The sequence below is a fragment of the Anoplopoma fimbria genome, chromosome 13 (assembly GCF_027596085.1).
Source record: "Anoplopoma fimbria isolate UVic2021 breed Golden Eagle Sablefish chromosome 13, Afim_UVic_2022, whole genome shotgun sequence".
Taxonomy (NCBI): Eukaryota; Metazoa; Chordata; class Actinopteri; order Perciformes; family Anoplopomatidae; genus Anoplopoma; species Anoplopoma fimbria.
Genome location: NC_072461.1, coordinates 28283058 through 28298003, shown reverse-complemented (window position 1 = coordinate 28298003; position 14946 = coordinate 28283058). Strand labels below are relative to the sequence as shown.

Here is a 14946-nt window from a genome sequence, read left to right as displayed (position 1 = left end):
CTATCTTCAGGACAAAACCAAAGTTGACTCTGGACCATTGGGGTGGTGGAAAAGAAACCAAGACAGATACCCGAGCCTGGCCCGAGTAGCAAAGCAACTGCTCTGTATCCTGCAACATCCACGCCTTCTGAACGCATTTTCTCCAAGGCAGGATTTCTTGTCAACAAATCAAGAAGCTGTCTCCTTCCAGAGAACGTGGATATGCTTGTGTTTCTCACACACAACACAAGAAAGTGTGGATAGTTTGTGGACAGTGGACACTGATTGTACTCTCTGTGAGTGAGTAGCCATTTGTTTATTTCATTGTTTTTACATTATTTCGTTTTGGACATTAATAACATTTTAATAGCTTTGCACATTTATTTGATAAATAATTGTAGATTTGGGCATTTTATTTATTTATTTTTGTATTTGTTCTGAGTGAGCCTTCCTTGTTATTGTTATGCACTTTATTTCGTTTCAGTTTATTGCTAAATAACGAACTTTTATGGTTCCCTTTTATTATTGTGCACATTTATTTCTATTTATTGGATTTTTTTTTTTATTTTTTTTTTGCCTAATGCGCAATTGCGCCGTGCCCACTGTTTGTAGGCTATTGTTTTGAGCCTTTGCTTTATTTTTGGTACATGATCTGGGATGTTTAATAAAGATAGTTTTCCCTGAATTGCCTTTTGTGTTTAATTGCCTTCTTGTGCTGATATCAGTATATATTTTCGGTAATCATGGGCTATTATATTGCGCAGATGCACGTGATGTATATAATATATATAATATATAATATATATATTCAATTTATATATATATATATATATATATATTTGAATACTTTTTATATATATTTGAATACTTTTCATATATATTTGAATACTTTTTATAGGCATTGTATAATGTATATATAATATATATATATATATATTGTAATTGTCTAGCAGTTCGCCGTTATATATATATATATATAAAATATACATATATATATAATATATATATATAATATATATATTTATATATTGTAATGGTCCAGCAGTTCGCCGTTATATATATATATATTATATAATATATATATATATATATATTTATATATATTATATATATAAATATATATAATATATATATAAAATATATATTCAATTTATATATATATATATAATATATATATATATATATATATATATATATATATATATATATATTTGAATACTTTTTATATATATTTGAATACTTTTCATATATATTTGAATACTTTTTATAGGCATTGTATATAATATATATATATATATATATATATATATATATATATATATATATATATATATATTGTAATTGTCCAGCAGTTCCCCGTCCGTCCACTGGGTGTCGCTGGTGCGCTCCTCTGCTCGCCGCTGAAATGCCCGGATGTTATTGTAGCTAGCTCTCTTAGCATATCGGCTAGCCGCTGCGACGCCGCTGCCTTTCACAGCTCCGGTCCGTCGCATCGGGGACATCCGAGCCTTCCGACCCCCCGGCCTGAACCACCCGCCTCCCAGCGCCGGTCACTCGACGTCGGTCCCGTGTCATGAGACAGAGCAGCCGCTCGGCCCGTTGATTTGTCTGATCGTTGATATTCTGACCGGTTTGGCGGGACGAGAGAATCCGAGACGAGCTAACGGCTAAGAGAGCTAGCGGCTAACGCGGAGCTAGCGCGGAGCTAACGGGGAGCTAACGGCTAACGGGGAGCTAAACTCAGCTAGCCGCCGTCATGGAGGACAAGTCCTTCACCAAGGAGCTGGACCAGTGGATCGAGCAGCTCAACGAGTGCAAGCAGCTGTCGGAGAACCAGGTCCGGACGCTGTGTGAGAAGGTGAGTCGGCCCCGGCCTCACGCTGCCTCCGCCGGCCTCACGCTGGCGCAAGGCCCCGGCCTCAGGCTGCGGCCTCCCGGCGCCGACTAACTCCTGGAACCCGACCTGTTCTCCAGGAGCTAGTCTGAGTTTTAAGCATTATATATCACTAATACTCACATTATTGTTATTATAACTCATTATAATCTCAATATTCACTGTTTATTCTCATTTAATCTCACATTTCTCCAGCAAGTAGACGCAGCCCGTCCTCTCTAGGATCGATCCTCCTGATCGATTATCAGCTGGTATCGAGGCGCTGCGTGGTGACGTGTATCGATCAGGGGGGGGGGGTATCGGCTGGTGACGCGCACCGCGCCCTGTCCTGATCGATTAACCGAAAACCTGGCGTGTCGGTGACGTCACTGCAGGGTTGTGGCTGTTTTGGGTTTCTAATGTTCACCCCCCTCAGAGAACCAGAGAGGTGTGAATCAACCAGACAGGGAGAACCAGAGAACATCAGCAGGAAGAGTCCACATACATTACATTATTACATTACATACATTACATTATTACATTACATTACATTACAATACATTACATACAATACATACAATACATTACATACATTACATTACATACATACATTACATTACATTACATTACATACATTACATTATTACATTACATTACATACATTACATTACATTACATACATTACATTACATTACATTACATTACATAACATACATTACTTACATTACATACATTACATACATTACATACATTACTTACATTACATACATACATTACATACCATAATATTCCTCTAAAGATGCAGATAGGAGTCGATTAATCGTTAAGTCGATCAATAGAAAAGTCATCTGACAATCAGTTAATTGTTTTTTTGGTTTAATTCTAACCAGATTTGATTATTTTCCCCCTTTAATTCGTAATTACTGATTTATATACTAAACCATTCTGGCAGCTTTTCAGTATTTTCTTTAATTCATTTATAAACAAACTTAATTGAAGAAGATGGAGGTCTAAAAATACCATTTAATTACATTTACATTACAGTCATTTAGCGACTTACAGGAAGTGTATTCAACATGGGTGTTCAAGAGAACTACTAGTCACCAGAAGTCATAAGTGCATCTCCTTTCTTAAACAAGCATCTTAAAGCATAAACCAGAGCAAAAGTATAGTGCAGAGGCAAATTACTACGAAAACAATAATTGCAACAAACTAATACGAATACAATAAGTGCAGAAACAAACTAATGTGAATACAATGAGTGCAACAAACTAATATGAATACAATAAGTGCAGAAACAAACTAATATTGTCCTGAGGTCAGTGGGGAGTTCATTCCATCACTGTGGGAACAGGACAGAATAAACCTTTAACTACTGTAGTTAAAGGTGTATTGATGTCTTCCTTCTGTTGGGCTGTTAAACTAGATCACCTTCTCATTTTAATAAAGATAAATCAATACAGTTGCTATTCAAAAGCTCTGATCTGTTTACTAAAGTACGGCAGAAAAACAACTGATAGAAACAGAGAAACGAGCCTGTTCTCATCAAATGTGAGGATTTCCTGCTTTTTTCTTTTTTATATATCATTGTTCAACAAATATCTTTGCGTTCTGACCAAAGGGCGTATCTGAAGACGTCACCTTAAACTCTGGGAACATTATTCCTTTATGTTTATACTTTAAATAAACTAATCCGACCCGACGGTGAAACCTAAACAATCCTGGGTGTTTCCTGTTTGCTTTTCTATCTGTGACCAACTTATTTCTACCGCTACGGTGTCCTGTGAGGTCACACAGCTTTCAGCGCCTCAGAATAACCCGCTGATCTGTCATCGATGCTGAACGTGGAGGCGTTCTGACATGAGTCACTGTCTGCGTGTCCGTCTGAAGAGGTTTATTAAAACTTAAATGTCTTAAATAAATGATCTGTTTGTTTCCTCTCCAGGCCAAGGAGATTCTGACCAAGGAGTCCAACGTCCAGGAGGTGAGATTTCCCAAAATGCACCAGAAACATTCAGCACTTCCTGGTTGGTTTCCAGTATGAGACGGCTGTCAGATACTGGGAGACCATTCATTTCAATAAAGAGCGAGTATATAGAGGAGTGAACATCTAAGATGGACCTCAAACAGCTGAATCGCCTGGTTTATTAGTCAATAACATGATTGGATGAAAATGTATCTGATGAGTTTTGATCTGTCTTCATTCTTTCTAGTCACCGATCCGTTAGCGTTTAGCTTAGCAGCCGATGGGTTAACTAACAGAACTAAGGGCTGCGTTCAGGCTCTGTTCAGTAAATACGATTACTGAGCGAAGGTTAATTATAACGCTATCATGATGTTGATAACACTAACTCTAAACAGATTATAAAACATCATTAAAACGACTCATGAATAGATCTGTTTGTCAAAGCTAATGTATAAATATCCTATATTGGTCCTTTTAATCTCTGGTAAAAATAAGCCCATAAGAACAAACTGTACTTTAACGATGAATCGTAAATAGAAGTTGTGGTTAAACTGAACTTCTGTCTATAATGAAAGTCTTTTATGATATTTAAGAATCGGGATGCTGACTCTGTGTTGTTCCCTCTGGTGTGTTTGGACCAGAACAGGAACAACATCACACCTTGTTTACTCTGTGAACTGTGTTTCTGCTGAGCTGCAGGCGCTCTCACACGTTAGTCTTATAATGATTCCTCTTAGAAATCAATCTGCCAGCAAACGTATAAAAACCCAATAACTATATCCTTAATAGACAATGATATTTACTCTGTATGTCTCTCGCAGTAGATTTAGTTGAGTTTTCACAAATTTATCTTACTGATGTTTTTATTGTAGCACTCTACTTCCTGTTTTTCTTCCTTTTGTTGGGAAATCATCTGAGGAAATAGTTTTGTTTTAAAGAGTCGCTGATCTGAACAACACCCAACTTCTGAGAGAAACTGTATTTATAACTGATAATGCATTCATTTAAGAGTAAAGAATAAGAAAATATCAGATGTATTCGCTCATAATCATGTTCTGCTTTCCCAAATCAGGTTTTAAAGTTAGACAAAAATAATATAACAACAAAGGTGACTGGAAAATACAATATAATTAGAGTACATTTTAAGAGCAGTCCGCTGCCGTCAGAAGATTAATGTTTTATAACTTTTATTGAAATTATTCTTTAAGTCCTGAGAGCATAAAGAAGTTAATCGACTCAATTTATAAGAAAATGTAAAAGATTAGAAGGAAGTCTAAAAAAAGGACAACTTTGTGAAACAAGAATGTTTTTTTTTTTCCTGCTTTCCTCATAAAACCGTCTCGCCGTCCTCCTAGTTGTATATCAAAGACAAATGTGACAAAAATATACTAATGTTGTAGTCTCAACATAGAATATAAAAACATTAACTAAATGTATTTAACATTCTTTGTCCCGTAGCTGTTGAACCGCCGTTTTTTTGACATGGTGTCCTGTGTCGCAGGTTCGATGCCCGGTGACGGTGTGCGGCGACGTCCACGGTCAGTTCCACGACCTGATGGAGCTGTTCAAGATCGGAGGAAAGTCTCCCGACACCAACTACCTGTTCATGGGAGACTACGTGGACAGAGGCTACTACTCCGTGGAGACGGTCACGCTGCTCGTCACGCTAAAGGTAGAACGCCGCCGCTGAGAGTTTACTTCATGTTCACGATGCAGAAGTTTAAAAGTCTTAGAAAACATTCAGCTCCCAAAATAAGGTCTTTAAAAAGTCTTAAATTTCATCAACTTCTGGAAAGTGTATATATGTGTAAAACAAAATGGCAGAAAGGAAACAAAATATCACTAATACATCAGCTCTGTAATCAAAAACGCATTAAAAAAAATCAGGGGGTTTAGCAAAATACATGTACTTAAGTCCAAAGTATTTCTCTTTTCTGCTACGTTGTACTTCTACACCTCGGCGGCAAATCTTTTTATTGCACTATATTTTTAGTTACTTTGCAGATTCAGATTAAAAATATAAAACATAATCAATTATTTATAATATAGCAACAATCCACCCAGCAGTATGTAAAGTAGAATATATATTTTATATATATATATATACATAGAATATAAATTTTATATATATTATTCTGCATAATTCTGCATAAGTGCTCTGATCCTCGACAAGCAGTCAGAACTCAAAGACACTATGTTTAGTGTCACATAAGACAAAGAGAAGTAGCAAATATTTATATGTAAAAAGCTGCAACTTGAGAATATGTGGCTTTTCTGATTGAAACAATTAATCATTGATCAAAATAGTTATTAATTAGTTAATAGATCGTCTAATCCGCTAATTGTTTCAGCTCTAAATGAAAATAAATTCAGTTGGTTATTTAGTTTTATCTTTTGTTTCTGTTTGATTCCTAACATTCATCTTTCTGTAATAAATGTAGATAATAACGAGCACAAAAGTACCTCTATATTCCTTCAAGAAAAACATAAAAAACATTCTAATAACAGTTTTTTTTTTTTTGCTGCTCAGGTTCGTTTCCAGGAGCGAATCACCATCCTTCGAGGGAACCACGAGTCGCGGCAGATCACGCAGGTCTACGGCTTCTACGACGAGTGCCTGAGGAAGTACGGCAACGCCAACGTCTGGAAGTACTTCACAGACCTGTTCGACTACCTGCCCCTCACCGCGCTGGTGGACGGACAGGTAACGCCGATACTGTCTGTCAGGAGAGGCACCATGTTTAGCTGCTCGCCGTGAAACAGCGTCGTCTTTGAGAAAGTGTTTGTGATGATAGAATGGCGGTTTAGTATCTCTAAAGCAGACGTCCTCATGTTTCTTTCCTTCTGTCTTTTTTTTCAGATCTTCTGTCTCCACGGAGGTTTGTCTCCCTCCATAGACACTCTGGATCACATACGAGCTCTGGACCGCCTGCAGGAAGTCCCACATGAGGTACACACACACACACACACACACACACACACACACACACACACACACACACACATTGAAATGCTAAAACACAGGGTGTCAGTTCAGATGGAGTATTTGTTGGGGACTATTTTCAGCGGCGGATGAATCCACATTTGGTGCCCTAGTGTGTATTTGTGTGTGTTGATGGTGATGAAGGAAGATGTCATCCAGAGCAACAACCGCCGTGTTTCCATTCACGTGTTTTTCACTAAGTTTCTTCGTATTGCATCAGAAAAGCGCCAAGAAAAAACCCCAATTTGCCATTAAAAAAAATAAAAATAAATAAAGTACACTCCCTTGATGTGTTTTTGTGGATTATGAGAAACTGACGCAGTTAACGTTTAACTTGCATGACCGATCAGCTGTTCCCTTAACGTGTTAAAGCTCGTCTTTGTCTCCAGACAACATGAAACATGATTCATACCCGCTGTCTTCAAAGAACTATTACATATTTCTCTCTCCTGTATGGTCCTGTAACTGAACAGACTTGTTTTATTTCCTGTTCACACCCTCTTTTTCTTCTTCTTCTACTCTGTCTAGTGGTAGATTTTAGACATGTGTAGCCTAGCGTCCCAACGTCTGACCAAACTCACCAGCTGTCCTCCATTTGTCAGTTTAAACTTTGTAACATTTGGTCCGACTTTGTCTTCCACTTCTTTATATTTCTCTCATATTATAGTTTTCTCTTTGTGTTTGTAAAAGGCGCCTTTCTGTTGACAGAAGGTTTGTCATTGATTGTGATTGAGAAAGACTTGTTGATTTACCCAGTTAATAACAAAGCTGGAGGACAGTTGTTGGGGTCAGGGTCCCATGTAAGACCTGATGTGGTTCTCTAATACTGACTCTGGGTCTGTGTCTGCTTCAGGGTCCCATGTGTGACCTGCTGTGGTCCGACCCCGATGATCGTGGTGGGTGGGGCATCTCCCCCCGAGGAGCCGGCTACACCTTCGGACAGGACATCTCTGAAACCTTCAACCACGCCAACGGCCTCACTCTGGTGTCCCGCGCCCATCAGCTGGTCATGGAGGTGAGACGAGCACCAGACAAACTCTGTTTATCGGTCATTTAAATGTTATAAACTGATAAAAAGGATGCAGATTTGTAAAAAGTTCTACTCTCCTCTTGATCTACAACAAATATATGAAATGTACAAAAGTTCCAGATCCCAAAGTGACGTCCTGAAACTGCTCCTCAGACCGAAACCCCCCAAAAATGTTGAATCTACGATAAAAAAACTAGCAGCACATCATCATATTTAAAAAGCTGGAACCAGCACCCTTTACTTTTTATTTGAGCCACATCATCCCCTACAAGTGGACTGAAGTATCCTAAAAAAAAAACTCTCCATGTCTCCACTGTCTCCATGGCAACGTGATATAATGAAGTTTTAAGAGTGCAGAGCTCCTCCAGTTCCTGAACCAGTTTCACTCCCACTGAGATTCACCTGAGACACACACACACACACACACACACACACACACACACACACACACACACACACACACACACACACACACACTCTGTCTGTCTGTCTCTCTCTCTGTCTGTCTCTCTCTGTCTGTCTCTGTCTCTCCCTCTCTGTCTCTCTGTCTGTCTCTCTCTCTCTCTCTCTCTCTCTCTCTCTACTGGATTTATTCAAGTTTATCACCCAAAGCGTCTACAAGATTACATTTGAACACACCATGAGTTATAATTCACGTCCCCCCCAGTCCTTCTTTCTACCCGTAGAAAAGTCTGAACTGCCGATTTTTCTTATTTGTGTGATAGTTTGTATTTAAATAAACGGCAGCAGAGGATCAGAGAGGCTGTGAAGGATTAAATGAGTGAAGTTTAAAATCCATCCTAAAAGAAGAGATAACTTGTAGACCGGTCAGAAATCTAATCTCAACGTTTTTCAGCATCTTTTAAAATATTGTATAATGAAGGGAAGCTGCTTTGGTCACTTTTTTCCACAATTTTTCTGGCTCACATGTGACTCGTGTTCTTGAACCTTCAGGGCTACAACTGGGGCCATGACAAGAACGTGGTGACCATCTTCAGTGCTCCAAACTACTGCTACCGCTGTGGAAACCAGGCAGCCATCATGGAACTGGACGACACTCTGAAATACTCTTTGTAAGTTTAAAAACCTTTATCTCTATATCATTTAAATGAGAAGAACTGTAAAATGTCTCCGTCATGTTTTACAACGTGCACCAAAAGGTTATTTTCTGTCACTAACGATGTGGGATAATCTATTTATTTTATTGGTGAAGCAATGTGACAAAAACCAACGTATCGTGACATAAACATGGAAGACGGACGGAAAGAAAACTACATGAAGCAGTCAAACGCATTCATGTTAAACTGTCTGAATGACGTCATCACTAACGAACCTCTTTCTGCCTCCTCAGCCTTCAGTTTGACCCCGCCCCCCGCCGCGGCGAGCCCCATGTGACCAGACGCACTCCCGACTACTTCCTGTGAATGTCCAAAGCCATCCCTGTCAATCATCCACGAAGCTCCGCCCCCCTGCCCCCACCCCACCCCTCTCATTCTGGATGGAAAGAAGATATTAATAATAATATTACTGTACCAGGGAGAATAGAAAACAAACGATTGGCTGACGAACCAAGATTTTAACAAAAAGAGAGAAACCTAAAGAGCGGCCCCCTCTAGTCTTGTTTTCAATATGCTGTCATTAATGCTGTGCTTCTGGGGAAAAACAACAACTATGATCTGTTTTCTTTTTTTTGTTTTTGTTTATTACATGTTTGAAAACGAGATAATAAAACTACCAACGTGGACCAAATGTGCCATATTCTGATCCTTTTACAACATGTACGACGCGCGCCGTTTCTTTTTGTTTTTCTGTTTTCTTTTTTTTTTAGACTATAGCCCTTCCTACCTGACGACGTCACCGACACACCACTCTTCTTCTTCTTCTTCTTATTCTTCTTCTTCTTCTTCTTCTTCTTCTCCTCTTTCTTCTTCATGGCATATGTGCTTTTTTTTTTTTCTGTTGCAAGAATAATTTTAAAAAATGAGGAAAAAAAAAAACAGGAAAAACAAAGTTTGCTTCAAGTAGAAGAGCTGTCAGTTCTAGCTGTCCAGGCTGCAGCCGGCGGTCATCTCAGCAAGTATATTACTGTAATTTGAATAAAGACAACAGACGTATGAAATAAAAATGTCCTATTGACAAACTACTGCCACGCGTCTGGTTCTTTTCTTTACTCTGATCAATACTTAAGACATTTTGTTCAAAATACTATTCATATACCTTTTTTTTTTTTTTTTTTTTTTTTTAATAACCGGTTAAATAAAAAACATTTTCACAAATATTAATCACAACGATGGTAGAGACTTAATGATTTTGTATATTGAAAACCCTGAATTGTTGGATGATTAAAACTCAAATGAAATTGAAGCATTAATTGAAGAAGTTTCATGTAAAATATTCTTTTATGTGCTTTCTTAGGAAAAGTTCTATTTGTAAATCAGACTAAGTTGATACCAGTAAAGTAATTAACTCAAGTACAAATTTATATCTTACCACTTTAGTTAGTTTATAGTTAAACCAACTACAACAGTATACTTCTGCTTTTACATTAGTGCAAGAGTAATAATAACCTATTATTAGAATATATAATGGAACAGTACTTTTAATAGATTTTAATGATTATGATTATACCACACAATATAATCATTAAAAAACAAATTGTTTATAAATATATATTTTGTTGTAATTTTACTTTAATACAATATGTAATTATGGCTGGAAAAAAAATCTAAATTATACTTATATTTTTTTATTATTATTTTAACCTAAAAACTAGCTTTAAGGTGGAAAACAGGGAACGAGATCTGGGTGCTCAGTCTGGACGATACTTCAGTCCAACTCTCGCGAGAGTTCCAACAACCCGTCGCCATGTTAGCCTAGCTAGCCTGTTCGAGCTTAGCGCCTTGCTGGCTGTTTTTGAGGCAGACGGAGCACAGCCTGCTGGTTTACAGGCTGTTTAGTGTCGCTGGACTGTGCAGGTGGGTGTCAGCTCAGTCACCTAAGGAACACCTGAAACGGCGCCATGTTTGCTAGCTAGCTCGTTAGCTTTGTTTGGCTAACGAGCTAGCTAGCACGATAAGCTAAAAACATTAGCCACATGTGGAGGGAGACCGGAAGCGTTAATAAAACACGTTTAACTTCTATTAAACTGCAACAGTCGACTAAATAAACCAGTGAAGCACATATTTAACTACAAAGGATCCGTTAATATATATATTTTGTTTTAATTATTGTGGATTTATTTTATTTTCATTTGTTTTTACTTATTTAATCATTATTTCCTGTTTAGTACTTTTATTACTTATTTATAATACAGGTTTTATTTTACAATGTCTCTTGTTTGCACTATCTCTATGCTGCTGTAATCCTTCTTATCTTATCTTATGGTTCATAGATGTTATTTAAGACTCAATGAAGTCTAATTAAAGACAGTTTATTAATAAGATAAGATAAGATAATCCTTTATTAGTCCTGCAGCGGGGACATTTGCAGGCTTACAGCAGCAGAGAGTAAAGTGCACACAAGAGACATAGTAAAAGAAAAACAAGATAAAACAAGTATTATAAATAAGCAATAAAAAACAGTAGAAAAACAACAATAACTGAAATATTATATTATACAGACAGAAAAACTATTTGAACTAATGTCTAATCTTCTGATATATATGGATGTAACCAGAGTTACATCTCTTTGTGGACTAGTGATGTGATGATACAGGATCATATTGTGGAATTGTGATTAAAAAACACATATATATAAGAATATCCTCACAAGTGACTTTAAAAAGGTAGAGAAGTGAAAAAAAAAGGAATTATCATGTAAAAATAAAATAAAAGACTCTCACAATGTTTCTGTTTGTATCATCCTTTATCTGTAACTCTTAAAGTAACCGGCGTTTGACTTGACTTTCCACAGACTGCTGCCGTGTTCCCATCATCCTTTGCTTTGTCCAGCTGAAGGGACGTCATCACGGGGAGGAAGATGCTGAGGAGGAAGAGGAGGGTGGTGCTGGTGGTGTCGGTCCTCTGATCTGTATGGAGGATGTGGTTCTGCACTATCAGCCCGGATCAGCTGCTGGGCTCAGCGGTCTGTTAGAGAGGACAGAGAGGCTCCTGGAGTCTTTCCCCTGCAGGACTCCCCCGGTCTTCACGCCCTGGTACCCCGCCGCCGCAGACCGCCACCCGCCCATCAGACCGGCCAGACCAGCGCCCGTCATCACCACCTGCCCGGCTGGTTCACTCGTCTCTGACTGCAGGACGCACGCTGGCACAGTTCACGTTCCACCTGGAAATCCACCAGAACCTGAAGACGCCGCCTTCATCTCAGAAACACCAAAGCACCTCCTCCCACAGAGGGAGGTCAGCGGACACAAAGATGTCCTCCCCGTCACGGACTCCCCGCTCAAACGCTCCTGGAGCATCTTCACACAGAGTGGAGTTCTGCAGAACGAGTCGCTGTCCAAATCGTTCCATCACGTGGTGTCGGTCCACAGGCTCCACCTCCACCAGAGGGCCAAATGGGTGATCGGTCGCCACAACTGTGGGGGGGGCAGAGACATCGAGCAGGTCGGTGGATCAGGCCTGTGTAATGTTAGCAGCTCTGTGAGGCTGTGTAATGTTGTTATTATTGATTCTATATTATTGGTTTCAGCCAATAGAGACAGTATGACATGCAGCGGTGATGTTTCATCATCACCTCAACGCCACATGACCACCGGGCTCAGTTCATGACCAGCTTTAAACCGAGATCACAAGATCTTTATTTATATTTTGTCAAGGATTCAGGTTTCCTTTATTGTCATTATGCAACACAGGGATGTACAATGAGTTCAGTTGTAGCACATTTTAACACGTAAACAGAACAAAAACAGGAGATCATTCCTGTGGTGCATTTTTTGAATTTGCATCATAAGGAATGTAAACAGAATCAACAAAAACAATTCTCTGGGCGGAGAATATGAAACATCAGGAAAACATGTTTGACTGTGTTTGAGCACCAAGCATCATGATGCAAACACCTCCTCCACCTCCTCTGGTCCAACCGGAGTCCTGCTCTCTGTCCTGCTGTCAGCCCGTCAAGTGCAGCTGGATCCATCTTATTATTCTGTGACCGAACATCAGGCAGCCAGGAGCATGCTGGGTAATGGAGTAGCCTCAGGTCCTAGGTGTCGATGAATGTGTTCTGACATACGGCTTTAATGATGAACACGAAAAAAACAACGAATAAAGACAAACATGACACGTGTTTCTGGAGCTGCTACTTTTTTTTAAACGGATAAAATTGTTTTTTCAAGCAAAAACTGATCCGGTCAGAGATGCTCATATGTGACATCAAAGTCAAATGAATATTTCTGGATTTTGGACTGTTGATTGAACAAAACAATCATTTTTGTTGATGTATAAAAAATGTACATCTGCCCCATTTAAATGTATTTATTGAGCTGGATTTAGTTCTTGTTTTGTAGCTCCACTTCTCTTTGCTAATTTGAGTTTTTCTTCTCATGAATCATCTTCACATGTGACACTTTTTTTTCTGAATTAATAATTAATCTGTATTCTCTTTTGTCTCTTCATCTCCTGTTTCATCGTCTTCCTCCCTGCAGGTGTGGCGGTCTCTGAGCCGGAGCTCCGGTCTGCCGCCGTGTAACGCCAACGTCCGGCGTGAGCGTGAAGAGATCTGGGTGTTCTGTGACGTCGTCCGCTCCGAGCAGGTGGGACGCTTCCTGAAGGAGGAGCTGCAGCTGTCGGGGAGAATCGAACTGTCGGTCCACAGATGTGGAAACATCTTCAGCATGTAGACAAGCTTCAGAATGAACAGTGTGATCGATACGGAGACGCTCAGTACGATGAACATGTTCACAGGTTCAGATGAGATCCAGAGGAACAAATATATTAATATATGTTATTATCAAACTGCTGTCTTAATTATGCAAATGAATTACTGGATATCGAATCCCAGCGAGGAGACACTACTGATCAGATTTCATTTAAAGTTACGGGTTATTATTTTTGCTTCTCAGAATATAAATTCTAATGTTTTTATTGATCACATGACCTTTTCCTCCAGTGCATCGGTTCCCAACTACTGGGCCGTTTACTGGTACCAGTCTGTGAGGAAGATATGACCACGGTGTCTTGAAGGGACAGTAGTGATGTTTAGATGTGTGGTAGTATGACAGGGAACTGAAGCTGTTAGCTGTGCTCTCTACTAACACACCAGACTCCATTGAGAAAAACATTAATTTAACCTCTCAGAACACAGGAGTTTCTGCTCTACTGCTGACTACATCTGTTGGTTTGTTTGTGTTATTGTGTGACTTTGTTGAATCTGAACTAACCCTTTAAAACACCAAAATCATACAATTACACAAACAAACTAAAAGATGGAGGCAGCAGTAGACCAGGAACTCCTGTGTCCTGAGAGGTTAAATGACTGTTTATCTCTATGGAGTCTGGTGTCTGGTAATTTCCCATCCACTGTGGGTATTACTCTGACTATGGAGAACCAGGGCTCACTACATGATGGAATATTTTAACATCAGAAATTCAGCAAACATTCAGTATTTATTGAATTTAAAAGCATGTAAATTCAGGACACAATGAACTATTTTCTAATTGCCATCGTGCTTTTTACATCTTACATCCTGTCTCTAATGACAGCAATCCTCCCAGTACAGAACTTATTAATATTTAATAGAACTCTACTTCACAGACGAACAGATCTTTTGTGCCAAAGTCCAGTTCTGTTTTTGTATGTTTATGAATTTGAGATCAGATCTTTATAATTGTATTTTTGTTATACATATAAATAAAGGTTTAATGTTTTTAATGATCTGTGGTCTGTTAGTGATGGCGGTGCAGCTCTGCATGTGATGAGCAGTGTGTTCTGGAAAAGCCGCCCCAGCAGCAGTCACATGATACACCCACACTGACACAGAAAGACACAACACACTGGTCTTTCTCCATCACACACACACACACACACACACACACACACACACACACACACACACACACACACACACACACACACACACACACACACACACACACACACACAGAGAGAAGACTGAGCTGCTTGTATGAGACCTGAATAAATGAGGACAGCATGAATACAGT

General features: G+C 39.0%; 2 protein-coding genes across 2 annotated transcripts; both read left to right on the top strand.

The window, feature by feature from the left end:
- Nucleotides 1-1426: 1426 nt before the first annotated feature.
- LOC129100837 (serine/threonine-protein phosphatase 2A catalytic subunit beta isoform) lies at nt 1427-9976 on the top strand. Its single transcript, XM_054610354.1, has 8 exons — nt 1427-1837; nt 3798-3836; nt 5320-5490; nt 6349-6522; nt 6679-6768; nt 7655-7816; nt 8786-8904; nt 9183-9976. The coding sequence occupies exons 1-8, from the start codon at nt 1736-1738 to the stop codon at nt 9253-9255; spliced, it is 930 nt and encodes a 309-aa protein (XP_054466329.1). The 5' UTR covers nt 1427-1735; the 3' UTR covers nt 9256-9976.
- A 680-nt stretch (nt 9977-10656) lies between these two features.
- zgc:101664 (uncharacterized protein LOC450064 homolog) lies at nt 10657-14659 on the top strand. The gene is made up of 3 exons (XM_054611433.1): nt 10657-10806; nt 11744-12393; nt 13431-14659. Exons 2-3 carry the CDS (start codon nt 11863-11865, stop codon nt 13623-13625), a joined length of 726 nt encoding a protein of 241 aa, XP_054467408.1. The 5' UTR covers nt 10657-10806; nt 11744-11862; the 3' UTR covers nt 13626-14659.
- Nucleotides 14660-14946: the final 287 nt, after the last annotated feature.

Coding starts and splice junctions, on each gene's coding strand:
- LOC129100837 (XM_054610354.1), top strand. CDS start 1,736: ATGGAGGACAAGTCCTTCACCAAGGAGCTGGACCAGTGGATCGAGCAG. Junction 3,837..5,319: donor AGGAGTCCAACGTCCAGGAG/GTGAGATTTCCC, acceptor CCTGTGTCGCAG/GTTCGATGCCCGGTGACGGT. Junction 7,817..8,785: donor CCCATCAGCTGGTCATGGAG/GTGAGACGAGCA, acceptor TTGAACCTTCAG/GGCTACAACTGGGGCCATGA.
- zgc:101664 (XM_054611433.1), top strand. CDS start 11,863: ATGGAGGATGTGGTTCTGCACTATCAGCCCGGATCAGCTGCTGGGCTC. Junction 12,394..13,430: donor GGGGCAGAGACATCGAGCAG/GTCGGTGGATCA, acceptor TCCTCCCTGCAG/GTGTGGCGGTCTCTGAGCCG.